This window comes from Diceros bicornis, chromosome 6 (genome assembly GCF_020826845.1).
Source record: "Diceros bicornis minor isolate mBicDic1 chromosome 6, mDicBic1.mat.cur, whole genome shotgun sequence".
Lineage (NCBI taxonomy): Eukaryota > Metazoa > Chordata > Mammalia > Perissodactyla > Rhinocerotidae > Diceros > Diceros bicornis.
The window spans coordinates 55,137,130-55,161,507 of record NC_080745.1 but is presented as its reverse complement, the minus strand read 5'-3'; the positions used below and the strand labels follow the sequence as shown (position 1 = coordinate 55,161,507).

The window sequence follows — 24,378 nt, the reverse complement described above, 5'->3', positions numbered from 1 at the left end:
TCCTACACACATTTCAGTGATCAGTAGTAAGAAGTGGCTAGCAGCTACTGTACTGAACATTGAAGATACTGAACATTTCCTTCATTGCAGAAAGTTCTATTGAACAGTGCTGATCTATATCATTGGTGTGAAGGGGATATTTGTAGTCTTCTCCCAGAGCATCTGAGAGGAAGAGTCCCTAAAGATTCCTTATGAGTAATACAAAGAACAGGACACTCTTATCATTGGTGAAGATTACAATAACCAACTTGTCCTGGTTTGTCCTGGATTTTCTGAAGCACTAAAAGTCCTATATCCTGGGAAATCCCTCAGTTATAGGCAAACCATGACAGTCACCCCAGAGATCCAGGTCTTTTGTGAAGGAGAGCTTCAACCAGTAGGAAGCTGGGAGATTTGAGTCTAGTCAGGGTAGGAGGGAGTTGCTGATGCTGGGGATCTTTTCTCTCAGCTCTCTGAACCAACTGGTGCCCAAATTGTCCTGTGTGCCCAGAATTTCATGAGGCAGGGATGTTGAATAGTGAAGTCGCCTGCCTTTGCATGATGGTTTAACCTCTTGCTCCCTGCTACTTTGGCAGATCCTGACACTCAGGCCCCTACCTACACCTCTGTGTATGTGCTTGAACCCAATCTCTGGTCAAACTCAGACATGTCTGGGTCTGAATCCCTGCTCCACCACTTACTAGCTATGAAGACTTTTGCAAGATATTTAGCTTATCTGAGCCTCCATTTCCTCCCCTATAAAAGGGAATAATAGTATACCTTATGGCTGCTGTGAAGATTAACTAAGCTCGTGTATATAGAGAAAATAGCTCAAAGTACTATCTGATAAATAATACTCGGTGATATTGCTATTATTATTTACCCTCTCTTCAGAATACCGTTGACCTTTATTGTTCAAAAGCAATTTGTTAAGCATTTTCTGTGCTTGATTCAGTTCAGTTCAGGAAAAATTTACTGAATGTTCTAGGCTCTAGGAATGCAAAGATGAAAGCAATTTAGTCTTTGCCCTCAGACATGTTATAGTCTAGCTGGAAGTTAGGTGTATTATTATGCAACGATGTTGTGAGTCCTGTGAGAGAGCAGAGCATAGTGTGGTGTGGGAAAACAGAGAATGGAGAGCGGAGGTGGGCGAGAGTGACACCTACCTGTGTTGAGGAGGATGAGTAGAGCAGGCCAGAAGAAGAACTGGAGTGAGGGGTGAAGTTAGAGGTGTGAACAGGGAAAGATTGTTTCAGGTAGAGGAACGCCATGAGCTAAGGTCCTGAGCTGTGAGCTAGTCTGATTTGTTAGTGGAAAAGTCCATTGTTCAGTACTATTGGGGCAACGTTGGATACTTCTGAGTGGGTGGGTTAAGGCAGAAGAAACAGGCAAAAAATAAGTGCTGTTGATAAAAGGACAATAGATACTGTCCTTCTCCTGAAGGAAATTAGTTCAGCTTTCAGCTCTCTGTTCTTCATGGTTAAACCTAATTTCCCAAGTTAGCTTTTGCTAACAATGAGAATGTTAAAAATTGTTCTGCCTCGAAAATCTAACAGGGTGCTATTGTGCAATCCAACATGCATTTTATTCTTTTACAAATAAAATAAAATAAAGCACTTGAAGGTGCCCTTTTAATCTTGAAATACATTAGATATTCTAGATGCCTTGAAAAGCTTAAATGAGAGAACAAGCTTATTCTGCTTTCTGCTTTTGTGGGATTATGGACAGACAGCTTTACAGTTTTCTGACCCCTTTCCTAAGATATGACTTGTGCACTATCTCTTAAGTGTCTATTAAAGGTTTGTAAGTTTATCTAATGTCAACACCACTGGTGCAAGAGTGCAGATATGATTTTTAAACTGAGAAACTGTTACAAATGCCTTGACATGCAATAGGAAATACATTTGTGTGTGTGATGGGATGGACATATGTGGTATGCAGAATAACGTCCTCCCCAACATGTCCCTATCCTAATCCCCAAAACCCGTGAATATATTACCTGACACGAAAGAAAAAAGGGAACTTTGCAGATGTGATTAAGTTAATGATCTTAAAATGTAGAGATTATCCTGGATTATTCAGCAGTGCCCAATGTAATCACAGGGTCGTTCTAAGAAGGAGGCAGAATGGTCAGAGTGAAAAAGAGAGATATGAAGATGCCACACTGCTGGCTATGAAGACGAAAATGGGACCATAAGCCAGGGAATGCAGGTGGCCTCTAGAAACCAGAAAAGGCAAGGAAACAGATTCTCCCTCAGAGCTTCCAAAAGAAGGACAGCAACCTGGATTTTAGCCCAGTGAAACATACTTCAAGAACTGTAATATAATAAATTTTTGTTGTTTGAAACCAGTAAGTTGGTTGGTTGAAATCACTAATTTGTTAAAGCAGCAACAGGAAACTAACACAAGTCGTCACATTCTTCTGGTTAAGAGTTTACCTCTGCACTTTTGTTATCTGAGAAACTATCTTTCTCACCTCTAGCTCTAACTTCCTCTTACAGAACACTCGATGATAATAATAGCTAATAATTACATAGTGCTCTCCATGGGCTAAGCAGTGTTCTAGATGCTTCTCATTTGTTAACTCTTCACATCTCATTACCATCTTGTGATAAGGTATGATTATTAACTCTATTTTTCATCCAAGAAAGCTAAGGCAGTGAGAGGGCACAGAGCTAGTAAGTGGTGGATCTAGAACTTGAACTCTGAATCAAAATCCCTGCTTATTGCTCGAAAAATTTTTGCCTTTATACAAAGACAAGGTCTAGGCCTGATTGTCATTGCATCCCTTCCTTATGTCATATGTTAGTTCTCTCACATTTAGTTTGCCAAGGGTCTTCTCTTATGGGAGATTCCTTTGAGCTTCTCAAATTTTGAAGTAAATGAAAACACTATGAAAATAAACACCATCTACTGAGTATTCGCCTATCCCCAAAATACCAGCTCTTACATCCCCATAGGTGATGTCAAGTCAAATTTGCCATAAAGAGTCCTGATTATGTTCAAGTGAAGAACAGAGCAGAGCCTGGCAAATCCCTCCAGATGTGATTAGAGTGGTCATTGTGCCACTGTGGGCTTGATGAGTTTGTCTGCTTAGGTTGTCTTGGAAAAACTCAGCCTTTGGTTCTGAGAATTCCAGAACCTGGAGAATTCCAGGAAAGGGAGATGAAAAGGATGCCTTGCTCTCGTTGTGTCTTCTCAGACAAAATGAATTTTATGAGCTGAACAAAATAGCTCATGAGTGTGATCAGTCTAGAGAAAACAATTCCTACTGCCCAAATTTTCAATAGCAGAAGAAAATCATTTTCCTTACCAGAAATTCGTATTATATGAATGTTTGCTAGTATTGACATGGCCTAATTTTTATCTACAAGGCACCGGGGATAAAGAATAATCAAGAAATTGTTAGGCAATTATTGAGCACCCACTGCTTACTCAGCTCTGGACTGGGCCCAAAGAGGGTTAAAATTGTCCCAGATCTCAAGGAATTTATAATAAATCATCGCTGGGTAATGTTACCAAGATGGTGTGCGACGTTTGTAGAACAACAGGTCTGGAGATGATTCTTGAATATGTGCTTAGAGTTTGGAATTTATTTTATAGTTTTCCTGAACTGCAACCAAGTCATCAGACACTGTTGTTTTTCTAATTGCTCCATAACTCCTTGGATACATGGCTGAGAGCCCCGGAAGATATCTGGCCACTCAACTGGAGATTCTTTGTACACACACATCCAGTGCTGCTTTCTCTCACTGAAGAGACTTGGATGGGCTATGAGAGTATAAATCTCAAACTCAGACAATGAGCTCATTTAATCACTTATTCAGAAGTTTGTTTTCAGTTCCAGGTTCTCTCTGGTTAGTGTCATAGATGAAAGCAAGAAAGGAAGGAAGGAAGGAACGAAGGAAGGAAGGAAGAAGAAAGGAGAGAAGGAAGGAAGGAAAGAAGGAGGGAAGGAGGGAGGAAAGGGAGGAAGGGAGGAAGGGAGAAAGGAAGGGAGGGAGGGAGGGAGGGAGGAGGGAAGGAAGGAAGGAAGGAAGGAAGGAAGGAAGGAAGGAAGGAAGGAAGGAAAGAAGGAAGGAGAAAAAAAAAATTGTAAGAAAACCCTAAACCTTGATTCATCTCCTTGTATGTCTATGTCATCAAAGTCTGATTACTGTCAGGGCTGTGGATGTACACTACTATAATCAAGAAAGAAAGTGACCTAAGAATCATAAAGGCGAATACCAAAACTCTTCTCTTTGGTGTTTAAAGGAATATTCACTTCATAAAGTCACCAAGGATGACACAGACACTGCTTGAGACAGAAGTGGGAGGAGGACGGATCCTACCTGTACTCAAATTGCCCTCCTAATCAAGAAAATACAAAATTTTTGCTTCATATGATCCCTGCGATAAAAATCATTGAATTAATCCCAAATGCCCAACTTTTATGTCGTATTGTGTAGTCTTCATATTTGAACATTCAGAAAATCCTATTTTCTGGTTGACAAAAACTAGACACAGTTGACAAATTCCTGGAAATACAGAGAAATCTATTATCATTTAGTCTTAAGCTACTTAAAATTTTCTAATAATCAACAGTGCAATTTCTCAAAGATAAATATATGTGTATGAGTGTGTGCATACCATACATTAAACAGATCAAATACAGTAAAGTGAGTGAATAGCTGGCCACAGCTGTAAAATAAAGCCATTCATTCTTGGATTTTTCTCACGTCGGTCCAGAAATACTCATGGTATCCATCAAAAATATTTCTATCATGAATTTGGTTAGAACCTTGGCTTGGAGGAGGGGAGCAGATAAATGTAGAACCATTGAAGCTATCCATTGACACTTGGAAATGAGAGCTTAAGACCAGATTTGCGTTCATTCACTACCTGTCTTTGAGAAATGCCTGGGTCACCTTGTCTCTCTATCACCTGTCAAATGGGTCAGCAGGGAGAGAGGAGGACCAGAGAGACTTCCCTTGAACATGCCCTTTTTTCTCAAACTGCTTCTGTGACACCACGTCCTGTGGACTCTCTGCTCAAAGGATGGCCCCTAATCGTGCTGCTAAATTGCTCAGGGACAAATTAGTAGACATATCTAATGTACCAAAGGATTAAAGTGGTTATGGTAATGCTGACTTCCAAATTCCTCTGTGAAACTGGGGCCCGTCAACCCTGTCTCCACTGCAATTCCTATTTCCATTAACACCACACACGGACTCGATTTATAAACACAACATGCCTATGTAAAATCATTACTCCCTCTATGTATTTATGGACAATTGAAGTAATATCTTTCTTCATTGCAGGCCACCTTTGTAGGAGAATTTTTAAAAGTTCCTACTCTTCAGAGGCTGCTCCTTTCTGCACTCAGTTCATTACGAAATGCCCTGAGATGCCAGCATGACAGCAGGCTGGCATCTTCTGAGAAATGTGCAAACCGTGCCTGCATCTGCCGCATTATACTAGCTCAGAATCTCTGGCCATTTCAGCAGTTGTTCTGAAGACTTGGGGTGTTTATCTCCGAAGGCAGCTGAGCTGCCTCCCGTTTCATGAGCAGAGCAGTGGAATGCAGTGGAAGAGACCCAGGCCTCCGGCCACCCAGATTAGAGAGTTTTGTGCTGAGGTCCCTATATGGTTGTGTTAGACTGAACGCCGGGCTTAAGTCAGTCTTTGTTCCTTGTTTGGGAAGCAAGTGGGAGGGGAGCAGGCCAAGGGGCTATATAACCCTTCAGCGGTCAGCTTCCCTGAACACCGTCCAGAGCGGAGAAGCCCAGCCGAGCATTGTCAGGGTAAGTGGCACAGGCCCAGGGATGTGATTTACAGATCCAGCGGCTCTGATATTACCCAGTGTAATCCAGCATCGCCTACAGAGATTTGGCTGGGCTCTTGCACTCTGAAATTTTTGAATGAAGGTTATACTACTATGATTGTACCTTTTAGCTCTAATTATTTAATATTAAAATCAAGGCTAAGATGCATCTTGGTTGGGGGGAGGAGGGGAGAGGAAGATGAAATGAAATCTATGTCTGTCACCTGTAAAATCTGTTTAGATTAAACCAACAGCCCAGATCTTGCAGCACATTTCAAGGACGCAGCCTGGCTGTTTGTAGTAAGTTATACATTTACGTATGTTTAGGCACTGAAAACTTCGGTATATGTTTGTGGTTCTGATTTGACGTGGTGGTTTTAAATTGAACTGTATTTTTGGTGCAGCTAAGGTATCTGGAAGTGGATTTTAGAAGCAACCAGAGGCTAGTTGCCTAGTCTTTGATACTGGCTATTTGTGTATTTGCATCTGGGTTCCTCTGGCTCTAATTGGTGGTGTCTTCTGTGAGCTTACGCTTTAGGATGTGCATCTCAGTCAGTAGGTGGTTGGTCGTTTGCAGCAGAGCGCAGCAGGATGGCAGAGCGCGGCAGGAAACCCACCGAATCTTTGTGAATAAGAGAGAGGGAGCAGAGTGTGCATCTGACAGCTGTTTGTGTCAGCCCATGCGACGTCTGGTTTGCATTTCTCTCAGCTTGGTGAAGCAGGCAGAACTGTGGAGCCAGCCCCGCCGCCCCACACTGATTTTCGCTGTAAATCAGGGCTTGGCAGCTTCAACCCAGACTGGAGTTTTCACACTGAAATTCTCCTTCCATTTGTGATTCATGACTAAATATGGTTTGCGTTTCAAGACCGACGAGCTGGGAACTGAAATGTTCTCTCCCCCCTCCAACTCCCCCGTCCCCTCCCGCTAACTACTCATTTTTGGCACAAGATGCACTCGAGTGGTTGGAGCAAACCCCCTGACCCGGGTGCAGTTCCAAAAGCAGACGTTCGAGTGTGTTTTACCTAATTAGGAAATGCTTTGCTCCAAACCCAGCTGCTCATTCAGGTTCGGTTGCGGGTTGTAAACTACAGAGCCAGCTCCTTTCCAAGGACACGGAGATTTCTTCTCTAATGATAGTGCTTGTTTTTAAAGATTATAAAATTCCTCCTGGACATTTTTTGCCAAATAAAAATACGTTCACTGAATTTTGAGATTTTCTTCCGCATGCGTGCTGATGCTGAGGGTCAGCCTACTTTTCTGCAGTATACTCAAACACTCCCCCAAACCCATCCTGCCCAACAAAAGGGTGATTAAGGACATGTGTATTCACGATGGCCATACCCTCACATTTTCAGAACGTTCTAATTCCAAATATTTTGTCCTGTTTTCCTCCCTTACTTTTGGTTTGGACAATCTGCTTAGTGCGTCCACAGGAAGCCTGCTGAAGCTGGTGCTGCCTGCCTCTGACACGCACCTCAGACTCGTACCGCTTCTTCTGTCTTGTCTCCCTTCCATTTCTCACCTCTCTTCTAGCTTCTAAATCTGCTAGGAAGGAAGCCAAATCACATGAATGCCAAATAGAATTCAGTGTCTGGAAAGGGAAGAGATGGGTGGGAAAGAAAAGAGCAAGCATTTATAAGTTCCATTTTCCATTCCTACAAGTGGAATCTACAAGTTGAGGATTTCCATGCTAAGCCTGGAAGCACTGTGGAAAGAAAGCAAAGACTGGAAATAAAAAGATCTGGATAATGATAATAATCACATAATGATTTTAGTAATAATAATTTTAAAACTAATATTTATTGTAACTCATAATGTAAACACCACTATAAATTATTTTGAATGCTTTTTTAAAAAACTTAATCCCCATAAGAACTCTATGTGGTATGTACCAATATTATTGCTTTTTTTTTTTTTAATAAATAAGGAAACTGTGATTTAGAGATGTTAAATAACTCACTGAGGCACACAGCTTCTAAGTGGTGAAACTCTGACTCATATTCAGGCAGTTTGACTCCCGAGTCCAAGCTCATAATCATCGTGCTCTGCAATCTCCGTGTCCTAACTTTACCAGTGTTTGGATCTTGGACAAACCACTTCAACTCCTTGAGTCTTGATTTCCTTGTTTGTCAGTTGGAGACAACAGGAGATCTCATCTACAATAGTAGATGGATTTTAAACTATATCGTCTCAGCTGAGGTTCACGTTCTTTGCAAAGTTCATGCTACATTAGGCACTGCTATGGAAGTTCCCGGCATTTGGAAAGATGCAGCATTGATTTCGTGGGAATGGTCTGGCAGAACTCCAATTATAATAGCTTCTTTTTCTTTGCTTACTTCCCAGAAGTTTCCTTAAAACAGTTGCCTTTTATATATAGGTCTGGGTGTACAAGGAATTCACGAACTTAGAAGAATCTTCCTCGACTTGAAAGCCTAAGATCTAAAGCCAGGCAGAGAACTCTGGGTGTCCTTCTCTTTACAGGATATTTATTTCCACCTAATTCTGTTTGGAAAAATGGAAGGGAATCTGGATTGAAAGCCAAGGGGTAGGCAAGAGTACCTGTTCTCTGGTTCTACTCTGCCTCTAACATGTGTGCCCTTGAGCAAATCATTTCCCGTGGGTTTTCTCATTTGTAAAAATGAACGAAAATGTCGTCTATTAAGGCTTCAGTTTCCCAAATCTGTAAGTTGTTACTTTTGCTCCAGCCTTTCAAATTTTGTCATAGGATCCATGCTTAAGAGTGAGATATTTAAAATATTGTTTTATTACTAAAAGAATACATGCTCAATTTAGAAAATATTACAGAACCCAGGGAAGATAATTAAAAACACCTACAAAACCCACCACTTCAAAATAACCCCCATCTACATCTTGGTAAATATGATAAATCTTTTTGCAATGCATAAAAATACATTTTTAACAGGATCATAAAATATTACTTTCTCTAGCCTATTACTCTTACACAAGAATATACCTTTTATTTATCTTTCTTAATGGCAGCAAAGTATTCTACTGCATGATGTGTTATTTATTGGACTCACCCTGGCTTGTTGGACTTTTAGTTAAGCAGTAATTTTTATCAATAGAGAATAACTGTAGGCCCTAAAATTTAAAGCACTTAGAAAGTTTTGATTGGTTCTAATGTTTTTCCAAGGGTAAAATAAAAGTCATTAGCATCTAAAAGAGCTTTTTTTTTTAAATGCTTTAAACATTTCAACAGTTCCAAATTTTCACGTGCTGCCTATTCTTCAAAATCTACCTTTTTGAAAAAATTTAAAAAAGTTATAGCATATCTAGAAAAATGTGACTTTGGGTTGACACAGACAGCAAATTCCAGAAGCTTCTTTAACATTTGACAAGTGACTTGTCCTTGTGAAGATCTGGTCTCACAGTCTGATATTCCTATCTTCGCTCTACAGCTGTTCATTCATTCACTTGCCTTAGTCAATCTTTAAAGTGTTTATGAGCACCTGTGAGGTGTCAGCCACGGTGGTAGAAGCCAGTTATATGAGCCTGGAAGTCAGAGTTTTGGCTTATAAGAAGCTTACAGTCTAATTAAAGTACTTTGAGATAAATGCTGTGTTAGATAAAGGTCAGTGGAGAGCACTCTAGGAATACAGAGGAGGGGACCCAAACCCAGCCTGGAAGGTGGGAGTGCTTGGGGAAGTGCCATGACTGCTGGATTACAGCTGGGGCAGCTTCCTCCCTGTTTCCTGCAGGACCCTGTGAAGTAGTTCCAGCCGAGATGTGTGAAGAAGAGGACAGCACTGCCCTGGTGTGTGACAATGGCTCTGGGCTCTGTAAGGCCGGCTTTGCTGGGGACGATGCTCCCAGGGCTGTTTTCCCATCTATTGTGGGACGTCCCAGACATCAGGTGAGCAAAATTCTGATTGGAACAGAGAGAAACAGGGCTATAGATTAGGTCCCTCTATGTCTGTGTGTCCCTGGGTATCCACAGATTGTCTGTTGCTCTCTGCCTGGAAATTATGTAAACTTATTAAAAATACATCTCTGATGATTAACGTCTAGGACTAAGTGCCAATTTCATGCATGATCTAGACAGATTATGTGGTGGGTATCTATTAGATATAAGTCTGCCCCTTTTTCATAAGTTCTGTTTTTCTAAATATAGTTATTATTATCATCATCATCATCATTATCAGAAATGCTTATGAGTAACCTGCTGTATACCATAGCTATTCTTTGGAAAGTAACTAAATGAAGAGCCCAGGTCAGTCACTCTCATAGAACTTGATGTTAAATGAAAGTAGCTCTGTTAACAAATGTAATTTTATTTACTGTTAGCTGTCAACGAAATACATCTGGTCAGCCATGTGGTAATTTTACATAACGTTATGTCTAAACAAAATGTTGGTGGCAGCCACATAGTAAAAAAAATTTCAGAGATGAAATTCTCCTTTACATCAGAAACATATTTTGAACATTGAGCCTATCTGATTGATATATGGCTCTCAGTTTGGCAAATACTCACAAGAGCAAATAATAGAAGCCTCCTCCAGTGAATGAACTCTGTCTCTTTGTTGAGCTGTATGCAATGGAAATATTTGGCACAAGCCACTATTTTATGGATCTATTAGTAGCCACAACTGTTTTGCAATTCTAAAATAGTCACCCCAGTGCAACTTAAAATCCAATAATGAGAATTCTCTTTCTTTTTTTTTTTTTAAGCTTAACCTTAATGATTAAAAAAATACACCTGACTAGTTTAGGCAGATGTCTTAATGTTGACTGGTATGGGTTTATCCATTAGAAATCAAGTACTGAGTGGTCATTTGTAGATAGAATGCTTTGCTTATAATGGTTAGAAAATAATATTCATATACTCTTGGGTAGGTGATAACTTTAAAAGTACAGTTTAAAGGACTTATAAGAGGCAAAATGCCATTTAACTATTATGTAAAATTTCATATATTAATTCAACAAATAATTATTGAGTGCCAAATATATGCTAGGCAATTTGTTATAGCGGCAAACAAGACAAATACAATCTCTGCCCTAACAGAGCTCATCAAGGAAGAAGGAAGATAAAACACACAATGTCAAGTTGCCTTACCCACAGGGTCCTCTGCTATTTGTAGGCTGATTCAGGCCTGTTTCCAATCAACTGAGAGATGTTGCCTAAGAGCATAGTGACCATGAGACAGCGTATTGTTGCTGGTACCAAAAGAGGAACTTCCTAGCTCAGTGATTTAACCCTTTATGATTGGATTAAATGAATTCACGAGTTCTGTGACAGGCTGACTCATTATGTGTTGAACCTTTTTAGGGGGTGATGGTGGGAATGGGACAAAAAGACAGCTACGTGGGTGACGAAGCACAAAGTAAAAGAGGAATCCTGACCTTGAAGTACCCGATAGAACACGGCATCATCACCAACTGGGACGACATGGAAAAGGTACCAGGAGGTTCCCTGAAGGTTGTTATGCGTATTTCCTATGACCCCTGATTCAAAACATCTTGCTACTGCTGGGGAAAATAACTGGCTCGCATTGCCCAGTTGTACTTTTACTAGCTAATGTTTATTCTAGATTATCACTAACTGAAAAAAAAAAAATCCTGGAAGGTTTCTTTAAAAAAACAAATCCCTAATTGGTTTATAAACCAATTAGAGGGAGACAGTTCTGTAGATGAGAACCGTGGTTGGAATGAATAGCCTATCGCTCAGTCAACTGGATTACCCTCTTAGGACAAGCATTGTATGAGCAACAGCCAGGAGAACAATCCCCCCTTTTGTTCTCATCAGAGGCTGCATGGCTGTCCTCTCAGTGTACTATGGCTAAAGAGGACTGGAAGAGCTGGGTGTTCCCTTAGCCCACCCATTCTTGAAAGCTTTTCGCTAACTCATCTTGAATATTCAAAAAAAAAGAAAAAAAAACCCACTTAGTTTCACTATAGAAAAGGGGGCTGTGATTTTGTGGATTTGGTACATTCCTGAATGTCCTTCAACATATTGAAGCACAAGCAACTGATAAAAGTTTTAAAATACACGTTTAGAAAAAGTATATGTCTTTGTTGCATTAAGTGAAGTCTTTATCTCCCCAAGTCATGCAAAAGAACTAATGAGAAGAGTTAAATCCTAAGATGTTGGTGTTTGTTATTAGGCGTCATAGAAACACAAGTGATCAGAGAAAAAGCAGGATTAATGAGAAAATGACATAAAATTTTAAAAATGCAACGAAATATATTAGAACCGTTAACATCTGGACTTTTATTTATCTATCAGCTCCCTACATATATGCACACACCCACACACTGTTACCGGTTTAAAAGAGCATAGTTTTGCTAGAATTTATCAGTAATAATGATGCAACCTCTGCTTCTCTACAAAAATTATATTTCATTAGCTTTGCTTAGTCTAAGATTCTGGATTTGGTAAGACTGCAGTTTGCACTGAGGAGAAGATATTAATAGCAGTGGGAAAATACTCTTTAAGAGTTTCTCCATGGAGCTGGCAGCATCTCAGAATGCATGTGCCTGGAGAAAGAACCTTGGAACGAATAAAGCGTTTCATCATTTCTAAAATTAAATTCCAAGTGTCTTCTGGAGAGAGGGAGATGAAAGAGAGACAGAGGGAGAGACTGGTTGTTTTTTAAGTGATGTTTCAGAGTAACCACAGTATATAACATGATTGGCAGGATTTCTTGATCACTCTGCTACTTTTAGTCCATCAAAGGAATAGAACTTTCAGGAGTCTCATTTCTTCTCTAGAAACCACAAATTCAAAACCAAAGCAAGTGGAACAAGATAAAGAGTCTTTAAAGTCCATCTTGCTTTTATTCATTTATAAACTTTCACCAGCAGTTCTTATATTGTTTTGTTTTAATTCTGGATGAATCTAATATTCCTGGTGCTAGTGGAGAATTTTCATGCTTTTAAAAATAATTAATTTAGCACTTTTTACAGTGGTTTGTTCTTTTTGGCATCCAGGGATGAAAGAGGATGCTCAATCATGAAGTAAACACACTCATATCCAAAGTATATTCACACAAATATGCTATAAATAGGTGTTGGCTTTTTTGAAGCACCTGAAAGCCAAATGTCTGCCCCTGAATAGAAGGTTCAGAGGGTGCCAACGGAGGCAGGCTCGTCCCAGACCTGGAGAGCAAAAGTAGGGGATGGAGAGGATGGAGGCAAGAGGCAAGGAGACCTGTTCTCTTCTTAACGTACACTGCAGCGGGAGATTTCCTTAAAAGTGTTAAAAATGGCAACTAGTTTTTCAGGTCAGCTTCATTCATCCACTCATGTGTTCACTCATTTGTCTTTTACTTATTAAACTAAATCATTTCCCATGAATATTAACTAAAATGGAAGTACGGAGTAGAGAAGATATAGTGAATAATAATAACGTGTACTCAAGCCAGGCACTGAGCTAAATAGTAACTCTAGGATTACCTCATTAAATTCTCACAAAGACATACTAATTATTTTCATATTACTGATGGTGAGACTGGAGCTTAGAAGGGTTAAAATTTGCTGAAGCTCACACAACCAAGAAGTGGTTGAGCTGCGATTTGAACCCAGATTTGCCTCCAGAGGCTGTGTCTTTAACCACTACACCATCCTGCCTGACAAACCCAGATTTGGGTTTTTGCTCAGTCACTCAGCAGATGTGAATGCTTGGGTAAGTTACTCACTTGAGCTTCAGTTTTGGCATCTGTAAAAATGTGGACATGTAATGAGTAGTTGCAACATTTTATTTAGTCCTGGTTTCATTTAGCTCATTCTGGTCCCTTTTCTGGGTCTGCAGTGCCTGCATGACATCACATCATTGTGTTTCTCCTCGGTTTCCCCGCTAGATCTGGCACCACTCCTTCTACAATGAGCTTCGTGTTGCCCCTGAAGAGCATCCAACCCTGCTCACCGAGGCACCCCTGAACCCCAAGGCCAACAGGGAGAAAATGACCCAGGTAAATATCCATTCCAGGACCCAGCACTTTTGGGTTTGGGAAAGTCCTGTTTGAAAGGGGCTATGCGGGACAGCAGAGAGACAGCCTACCCCAGCAGTCCACTCACACACTGACAACTTTCCAGGAACTCAGTGGTTCCAAAGATCTTGATGGGACTCACATCTTTACTGCAGAAACTGCCCCTCGGCTCCAAGAGCAATAAGAAATTTAAAAGATTTAATTGAAACGGTAACATGTTTAGGTTAAAAACTTCTAAGGAGAAGTCATTTCAAAACATAGGTAACATACAGTGGGGAATTTTCGTTCTGGAGTCAGATAGATCTAGGTTTGAAAACTGCATCTGTCACTTAGCTATGTGACCTTAAAGAATCTACTTAATTTCTCAGAGCCTCAGTTTCTTTGTCTGTACGTTGGGAATAATATTAGTACCATTATGTTTCAAAGGATTGATGTGAAGATTAATGAGGCAAAATGTTAAATGTATATCATGATGCCTAGTATAATAAACATTCAACAAATAATATTTATCATTGTCATTATTGTGACTTGTCTGAAGCTCAAAGACCTGTAGCAGGAGACCATCCATTCTACCAGCTAGGCAAGTTTTCCAGTTTGGATGAGCTATCCAATAAAAATATCTAATGTCAATTTCATGCTTGCTCTGGTTAAGCCCCGGGTTAAGCATTTTATATGCATTGTCTCTTTGAATCTTAACAATGTGAGGCAGAAGCTATTATTATCCTGATTATATAAATGAAGAAATCGGGGCTCAAATACATTAGGTGTTATCCCAAGGTCACACAGCTAGGAGTGGCAGAGTCTGGAATTGACCCAGGATCTTTTGGCCTTGGAGAAGAATAAATGTAAATACTACAGGGCCTTGACCTCAGAAGAGCTCTTGGTGCTTACACCAACACATATTCTCTACAGGGGAACATCTGTGCCTGGGAATCACTCCATGTAGCAAAAGATGCTGTGTCAGATGGGCATTATTGTTCTTGTGAATGCTGTGAAGGTAGAAGAATAGTTGGGAATTATGACTCTCTAGCAAATGATGTCAGATGTTCTGGTGAAGAGACTAGAAGAGTTTTGCAGATAGAGAAACGGAGGCCTGTGGGCATCTCGGTTTGCACAAACTTCTCCTGAGTGACCTGGAGGGGCTCTGGTTCTAATCTTGTCCCTGGACTGCATGAGCTGGGCCATTGGTATTCATACGTGGCCTCTGTTACCAGCAGGCAGTTCTTGTCTTCCAGGAATCAGGGCCCCTTCCACTGTAGCCAGAGTGGCCTCAGATTCTAGGGCTGGCATTGACTCAGCAACTAAATAAAAAAGTGGAAAAGATTAAGTGGAACCTCAGGCAAATCACAGAACTGGGTGAATCTCAATCAGTCTAAGCTTCAGGTCTTCTTTATGCCAGAGAAGTCCAAACCTGGATGTGGTCTTTTCTTTTTCTTTTGGCTTTGATATCTTTAGTAAGTCCTGGGCTGTTCACACTGAAAGAGCCCCAGAGCTCATCTGGTCCTAATTCCTCCTCCATTTACAGTTGAGAGCCCCGGAATGAAGTCCATGTTAGTCAGCTATGTTTGGTGAATTCTCCCAGGTTGCATTCAAGTCAGAGCCAGGGCCAGAGCCAGAAGCTAGAGGCCCCCACCCCTGCACAGTCATGTGTGCACACTGCCCCTTCCCTTCTCCATGCCATCAGGTCGCCAGTGTGATGGTTTCCCCATTCACACCTTCATTCCTCCTCTTCCAGTGACCAGGGCTGTCCTGTACCTCCTTTACCTTAGTCTCCTCTGCCCAGAACCAGGCGGGCCCATCTGCATTCATCCACAAGGCATGCCCTCTTGAACATTCCTGGTAAAACTGGCAGATCATTAACTTAGCTCTTTGGATTGCTTTGCAGATTATGTTTGAGACTTTCAATGTGCCAGCCATGTATGTGGCTATTCAGGCGGTGCTGTCCCTCTACGCCTCTGGACGTACAACTGGTAGGTGGCTGGAATGAATAGGAGCTTCGATTGAATACACCATCAGTTACCAGATTGATGCTTATAAACATGTGGGTTGTGATGGATAGGGTTAGTTAGAATTGACAGGGCTAATCTCAGCCCCAGAAGGTCTTCTTCTCACCTTTAAAAACAAGCTCTTAAGTTCATATTTCTAGTAAGATTTTTTCTATTTTTTCTCTCTTTCTGTTCTTTCTTTTTTCATCTTTCCCAAACCCTGTCCCGCCTCCCCTATTCTATCAAATGCCTTCCTTCCTCTCTTTCAAATAAGAGGCTTAGAAATTCCCCTTCTACTAGACCAGTAAGTGACAATATGCTGGCTGCCGTGGGTGACATTTATTGAATCCAATTGTTCCCCAGGCATTGTGCTGGACTCTGGAGATGGTGTCACCCACAACGTGCCCATCTATGAGGGCTATGCCCTGCCCCACGCCATCATGCGTCTGGACCTGGCTGGCCGAGATCTCACCGACTACCTCATGAAGATCCTGACTGAGCGTGGCTATTCCTTTGTGACTACCGGTGAGACCCGTGGAAATAAAGGGAAAGGGGTGTGGGGACAGTATGTTCTTAACCGTAGTTTACAGGACCATAGTGACTATCCAAGGAAACGATGGGAGGGAGCCTTGCAGATGGCAAGGCCTGGACTGCATTGCCCAGAGCAAAGCATGGCTTTTTTTGCTATGTGAAGTTGCAAAATGATTATAATGTTTCCTTAAGAAGAACATTTATAGGGGCCGGCCCAGTGGCACAAGCGGTTAAGCGCTCAGCTTCAGCAGTCTGGGGTTCACAGGTTCGGATCCCAGGCGCGCACTGACGCACCACTTGGTAAGCCATCCTGTGGCGGTGTCCCATATAGAGTAGAGGAAGATGGGCACAGATGTTAGCTCAGGGCCACTCTTCCTCAAGATAAAAGGGGAGGATTGGCATCGGATGTCAGCTCAGGGCTAGTCCTCCTCACAAAAAAAAAAAAAAAATTATAACTGTCTAGTATTATGAGCTAGTAGAGTTGTATTATTTGAGCCTTTTTTAATCCCCTCCATTCACAAGAAGAGAGTGTGCAGAAACTGAAGACAGAATGGTGTGGTGATGGGCAGTCTTTGGAGGGATCTAGACAGGGCTTGGAGCCCAATTTTGCCACTTGCTAGCTGTATGACCTTGGACAAGTTATCTAACCTTGCTAAGCCATAGTCTCTTCATCTGTAAAATGAGGGTGATTGTAGACCCTTTCTAATGTGATTGATTAAATGAGATAATGCACGTGGAATAACTGGCACAGAGTAAGCATGCAGTAATTGTTAGCTATTACTAACACCAACCCCTCAGGCAGTGATACCTGTGTCTTCAGACTCTAAACTGGGGCCACCAGGTCTTCATCCACAAGAGTCAGAGTCAGATGTTACTAGAGACGTTGTGGCATCCTCAGTGCCGGTGGCCCTAGCTGCCTGCCCTCCCCTCGTCAATTTGGTATTGTCCAAATGTTTGGGTTTCTGGACGTGCTTGAGGCTTAATCTAGCCTCCAAGTTTGAGGCTTGAAGATGTTAAAGTCTCCTTTTGGAGTAGGGAGTTGAATTAATTCTGTTCCTCCTCTGCTCCCTACAAAGAATCCCAAGACAACTCCAAAAGGTTCCCGGAGGCCCGAATGGAACCAATAGTTTAGAACCTCAGAGTGCAGGAGTTTGAAAGGTGTCTGCCTGTGCACTTCTTTCATGCACCACTAGAGCCTTCTAGAGTAGGACTGGTCCTGAGCCAGGGCCTGCCTTTCTCTGGAAGGTGATAAATGTGCCAAGAGTTTGAGCTAGAGTCTACCTGGGCCAGCCAACATGGATCTCTGGAGTTTTTTGAAAACTGTGGGGCCCCCTAAGGGGCTGCTTCAGCATAAGACAACCTGATAAACTGAAAATCCAATATAACAAACTGTTATAAACAATTATAATAGAGAATGATTAGTTAATTCTGCAAAAAAACTTAATGTACAGAAGGATTTCCTGCTCTGTGCCTTTCTCTAGCTAGCTCATTTTATTCCTGTCATGCATTTTCAAGACAATGGTTACTAAGGGTCTACCATGTTTGAGGCACTCTGCTAGGAACAGAGTGGTTCCCTAGTGGACCTATAACTTAATTCCCATCATGGATTTGCAGTCGCAAAATAATGAATTTACACACTTCTTTGAAGGAACTTGTATTATGGGAGAGATTGGAGCAGGGCAGGTGGATTTTTATTGCTTGTGCAAACCCTAATGTGTGTGTCTTGACAGCTGAGCGTGAGATTGTCCGGGACATCAAGGAGAAACTGTGTTATGTAGCTCTGGACTTTGAAAACGAGATGGCTACTGCCGCGTCCTCCTCCTCTCTGGAGAAGAGCTATGAGCTGCCCGATGGGCAAGTGATCACCATCGGGAATGAGCGCTTCCGCTGCCCAGAGACCCTGTTCCAGCCATCCTTCATTGGTAGGCATCGACGTCCCATCCCTGGGAAGGGGAGACCACCCTATCCTCCCATGTCCAGCCAGCCCGTGGCTACCAGTACCCTTCTGCATGTGGGGACATGTGACAGGGGCCACAAGACCAAAGGCATTTCTAAACCAGGGCAAGGGAAAGGATGAGAAGACTTAAGGAGGCCAGGAAAGGAGTTTTCTTTATAAGAAAACACTATCTATGTTGTAGTCAAGCCAAAACCATTCTTGGCATATGGTGCATGGTGAAAGATCAGATATTGCCTATGCTTAGGACACAGTGTAGCCACCGGATGGATGGGAAGGATGTGCTGAATGCTGAGAGTTTGGGAATGGTAGGGGGAGAGAGAAATGGAAGAGCCTGCTCCTACATTAGCATTGACCTTGGGAGAGAGGTTAGCACAGTTGTTCACAGAGGGTAGGCTCTGGGAGGGGTGAGCCTGGGTTTGAGCATTAGTGCTACTTTCATAATCTTGGGAAAGTCACTTAACCTCCCCAAGCCTCAGTGTCCTCATCTATAAAATGAAGATTGTAAGAGTACCTATGTCATAGGGTGGCTCTGAGAATTACCAGAGATATACGTGGAGCAAATGAGCACTGAATAATTATCAGATATTGTTAGTAATTTATAATTAGGTATTATTATTATTACTATTATTCTTATATAACAGCACTGCAAAAGATGAAGGACCACCTAGAAGTTCTTATCAAAAGACCCACTTCAGAAATTAACAAAAAGTTCAGACAAAAAAATATATTAGCAACATTGAAGAAAAATGACTCTTGGTCCAAATAGGATGAAGCACTTTTCTGATGACTCAGCACCATTTAGCTCTGAGGGGTGAGAACAGGGCAGCAGCCAAAGGGAGACTTGGGAGAGTTCCGAGCATTGGCTGTGACATTGGCTCAGCTTTGGACATTCTGTAGGGAGTCTGAAGGCTTTACCCCTTATTTGAACCATACACAGTAGTGAGTCTATTAAAAATAAGTGATGTGATGTTGTAGCCCCCCACCCCCCTGGAGATGTTGCAGCAGGGCTTCCTCACTAGACAAGAAGTGGGAGGACATGGACCTTTACAAGCATCACAAGGACCTTTTGGGTTTTCAGATGGGTGGTTCCTAGATTATTATGCCTGCCTAGCTTCAGTCCAGTGTAAGGTCTTCCAGTTGCTCACATAGGTCTTCCATGTCTAACCTGGGTTTTACGCATTGCCCAAGGACCATGGCCTGTGTCTGTTTTCCAGGGATGGAATCTGCTGGCATCCATGAAACCACCTACAACAGCATCATGAAGTGCGATATTGACATCAGGAAGGACCTCTATGCTAACAACGTTCTCTCTGGGGGCACCACCATGTACCCCGGCATTGCCGATCGCATGCAGAAGGAGATCACTGCCCTAGCACCCAGCACCATGAAGATCAAGGTATGGTTCAGTGGCAGACTCCATGGCTAGGCTGCCGGCAGTGCCAACCCTACCACCAGGGTTGGCGTGAAGGACTCTTCAGAGGCCACATCTTAGTCACATGTGCTCGTGGGTTCTACGGCTAGGCAGTAGGTACAAGTCCACGGTTGCATACTTTATAGGATATGTCAACCCAGTTCATAAGAGAAGTTGAATTATTTTTGTAAAAAATTTAATCTATACTTATCCCTGTCTATCAGCTACTTACAGCAGGTACAGTAAAGGTCAACAGAGCTCCCCATGTGTGCATATCTTTTTATTTTTTTTATTGAGGTATAATTGACATATTATTTTAGTTTCAGGTGTACAACATAACAATCCAATATTTGTATATATTTCCAAATGATCACTACAATAAATCTAGTCAACATTCATCATATCTCTTTAAAACATACATTTTGTTATTTTTCCTCATCACAAAAATACTGTGTCTAGTATAGGTAGCATAATATAGAATATTATATAGAGTATAGAACATTAAAAAAAATCAGACGAGCCAGACATACTTCTGAAGAGGTTTAAACCCAGTAGATTCAATAGCATAGACTCTTGTTCCGCTACTAAATGTGACCACATCTCGGTGGCCAGGAATTAGAATTTTATCTTCACCTCTCTGTCCGGCATACCTTTTGATATAGGTGCTTAAAAGAACAGAATGACTCCAAGACGACCAGGCTCAGTCTCTGAGCCACCCGAGACCCATCTATTGTGTGAGTTTTGAGTTCCCGTCAAAGGAACTCAGAGATTAAATGGAAATCATTCTTTGGAGGCAAGCTTACATGTGGCTGGCGACTTCCCAAAGGCTATTATCACTCTGAAATCAGAAGGCCATGCCGGTGCCCTCTGACCCATGTCAAAGGGAGCTGGAGAAGGGGCACTCTGGGTGCAGATCACACACAGGAGAAGAGTTCAAACAAGTTCTCTGTTATTTGCACTCCCTTCTCTTTTTTTGGAAGTGGTGTGCAACAACATAAAAGAGTGCGAGACTGAAGCACGCTCTCTCTCTGCATCATAGGCACTAACAGGCTGCAGGTGAGAGGAGAGAGACTGGTTCTGAGGATCTGTGTTTCTCGGATGCCCCTCTGATCAACTCTTGCCCCCTCTTCCTCCCACACCGGAGGGAGAGAGATGAAACCAGCTGCTGGGTTCCCCGACAAAGCCAGCCTGGGTGGGGGGTTTATCACAGAGAGAGGCTGTAGCTCAAACTGGGTAGTTCCTAGTTCCCAGACTAGGCTTCTTGATTAGAAATGAATGTGGAGGGCCGGCCCCATGGCTTGGCGGTTAAGTGCGTGCGCTCCGCTCCTGGCGACCCCGGTTCGGATCCCCGGGTGTGCACAGACGCACCACTTCTCCGGCCATGCTGAGGCCGCCTCCCACATACAGCAACTAGAAGGATGCGCAACTATGACGTACAACTATCTACTGGGGGGCTTTGGGGGAAAAAAAGGAGGAGGATTAGGCAGTGGATGTTAGCTCAGAGCTGGTCTTCCTCAGCAAAAAAGAGGAGGATTAGCACGGATGTTAGCTCAGGGCTGATCTTCCTCACAAAAAAAAAAAAAAGAAGAAAGAAATGTGGAACTTTGGGCTCCATTGTGGTGAGAGAAAACCGTTAAGAACCTGGGACCGTAAGATGATGACATTAGGGGAAACTGAAAGTGGATGAGGGGTCTACAGGAACTCTACACTATCTTTGCAACTTTTCTGTAAATCCAAAATTATCCCAAAATAAAAAGGTCACTTCTAAAACAAAACAAAATGAAACAAAAAAATGCCTGGGAGAGGTCCTGGTTTGAATTTCGGGTCTGACATGTACACAACCAGTGTGACCTACGCCCGTTACTTAAACCTCTCTCAGTCTCTATTTTCTCGTATGAAACATGGGAGTAATTTAATACTTACTCTTCCAAGTGGTTATAAGAGTTAAATGAGATAATACACGTAAAATGCTCAGCACAGTGCCTGGTACATAGTAGGTGCTCAGTAAATGGCAGCTACTTGTTTTAAAAATAAATGTTAAACCAGAGCTTGGGGGGTAAACAGAAATTAAACTCTTTCACCATCGTTTCGGAAACACCTTGTCTGTTGGCTGAAGTGTCTGTATTCATTTCTACACAGTACCCAATTCTGGAGTGGAATTTGAAATTGTTCAACTATAGCTATTTTGGGGCTCTTAAGCAAAAGTCATGTAGGATTTGGGGTCAACTTTCAGTTTGCCCTGTAGTCGACTGAACACAGTAGAGGTGTTACAGATGCTTTGGAATAGAGGGTGGAAAGGCAGCCAGAAAAACAAATGCACTCATTGAAGAATCTCTAAATCCACAACCTCGTCACACCCCCTTGGGTTAGGGTTAGGAGTTGGGTTAGGATTAGGCATCTAACAGCCAAGACGGACCCTGCTGCCCATGAAACTTCAGCCAGGTCACCAAGTCTGGACCACGCTAGAATGCCCAGGGGCTGTCCTAGTGCACTAACGGCCCTTCTTTCTCATCCTGACCGACAGATCATTGCCCCTCCGGAGCGCAAATACTCTGTCTGGATTGGCGGCTCCATCCTGGCCTCTCTGTCCACCTTCCAGCAGATGTGGATCAGCAAACAGGAGTACGACGAAGCTGGGCCCTCCATTGTCCACCGCAAATGCTTCTAAAACACTACCCCGCTCTCTGTCTCTAGCACGCAACTGTGAATGTTTTGTGGAATAATGCCTTCAGTTCTTTTCCAAATCTTTCCTGGCCAAAGCTCTGACTCGTTACCTATGTGTTTTTTAATAAATCTGAAATATGTTACTGGTAACCTATAGCCTTGGTCTCTGATCAGCACCAGATGATCAGGTATTTCTGTTAGGTTGACCTCATCTGTTACAGAGTGGCTCCCTCTAGTGGTGCAGCTGAGGACATGCCACACTAGGATGTATATGTTTCCCAGGAAGGGCTAGAATCACGGGACGTTCAATTAAATGCTGCCAGTGGGAATTTGAAAATACACAGGAGATAAATGAAAACTTGGATTAAAGTGTATTGCTAGGATAATCCACACTGGGATAGGACTTCATAACTTGCTAGTCTTTATATTACTTTGCCCTCATAATCTCAGTACTGGTAGCCTATACACACATACATACATACGTATATTATACATACACATACATATGACTTTTTATATATATAACACATTTTAAACTTAATAAATATATATTAAAGGAAGGTATGACTTTTAAGTTTATCAGGGGAAACAGATTTTTAAAAAACATGAAGAAACACTGCTCTAAAATCTCACTACACATCTGGATCATCTGTTTTCTTTCTCCTGATCAATATCTGTCTCTGAAAAGAATCCTACAGATATATTCACACCTGAAGGGATGGGAAAGATAACAATACTTTCCAAGGACCACTGGTGTCAATCATCATACTAAGGGTTTTACACATACCCTCTCTTATTTGTTCTTCAGAACTATGTGGGGAAAATATTATTATCACGCCCATTTTATAGATGAAGAAACAGAAGTTGTTCCCTTAATACCATTATACAGGGGAGCTGCCAACCTCAACTTCTCTTTTACCCATCTAGCCTGGGAGGTACAAAGACGTATAAAAACACTTTCCCTGCCTTTAAGGGTCTTAGTGTCAAAGCACTTTTCTGCCCAGGCTGTTTAGCATCCTTGGCAACTCCCCAGCTGGGCACTGCTTGTCCTCCTGTGTGTAAACGTCTGAGTGAGGTCAGCAGCCACTGCTTGTCCTGGGGAGTGAGGGGTCTCTGTCCATGGCTGCATTTCACTGTAGAGACCTCGGGGCCCAGGATGTAATGCCTGTTTGGTCCAGGAAATCCAAGCTTCCCCTGGTCTTTTCTGGCCCTGCAGCTTGCAGCTAATTAGGATTAACACTACAAATAATAAGAGTTGGCATGTGCTGGGTGCCTGTCATGACCAGATCCTGTCCCAAGCTCTTTATATTAGGATCTCATTTTATCCTACAACAGCCCTATGGAGTCGGCATTCCTACTGCCTTTTTACAGACGGACCAGCCGAGGCAATGAGTGGTTAAGGAATATGCCCAATGCCATACGACTGGCAGAGGTGGTTCCAAGCACATACTCTTAAACATTAGGCCAGCATTTCTCAAAGAACAGGTCAATCTCATCGGGGGTTCACTTTAATAGGCTGATTCTTGGTCCGTATCCAAAGCCTGCTGAACTAAAACTCAATTCCTCAGCCTCAGCTGAGGCTGGGAACTTGAGTTTTAATCAAATTTCTCTGGTCAAATTTCAAATTTGATTTGAAATCAAATTTCTCTTTTGCACACCAAAATTTGAAAGTATCTATAACATGCTATGATTGAGGGAAAATTTCCAGTTGTAAATTTATGCTTACCAGCCAAGGGTGCTGGAGACTTAAACTTAAGGATTGGTGTACATATATTTGCAAACAGGTCACTTCCATAATTTGGGCTAAAATCACCAACCATTTTCCCGTCACCACTACAGCGTTTAAAAACAAGCCCGTTGTATTTCACTTTTACCAACAGAGGGAGCAAGCTCTCTGGTAAAGGAACAGGTGTTTGGAATAGTCTCAAAGAATTCGAAACAGGCATGGCCACAGGCAAAAATCAGGAAAAGCAGAACTACCCACTGAATGTTCCGTCCTTGTGAGCATCCAGCTGCAGTGCCTAAGCACCTTCTCCCAGTCATAGATCGTTAACTCCTCTCCTTGATCCCAAGTCCAGTGACTTGAAGGTATGGACAAGTG

At 42.2% G+C, this 24,378-nt stretch overlaps 1 protein-coding gene across 1 annotated transcript; it reads left to right on the top strand.

The window, feature by feature from the left end:
* The first annotated feature begins 5,711 nt into the window (after window positions 1–5,711).
* On the top strand, window positions 5,712–22,427 carry ACTA2 (actin alpha 2, smooth muscle). The gene is made up of 9 exons (XM_058543480.1): window positions 5,712–5,762; window positions 9,503–9,657; window positions 11,071–11,199; window positions 13,601–13,711; window positions 15,615–15,699; window positions 16,078–16,239; window positions 17,976–18,167; window positions 19,417–19,598; window positions 22,138–22,427. The coding sequence occupies exons 2-9, from the start codon at window positions 9,529–9,531 to the stop codon at window positions 22,279–22,281; spliced, it is 1,134 nt and encodes a 377-aa protein (XP_058399463.1). The 5' UTR covers window positions 5,712–5,762; window positions 9,503–9,528; the 3' UTR covers window positions 22,282–22,427.
* The last annotated feature ends 1,951 nt before the right edge of the window (window positions 22,428–24,378 follow it).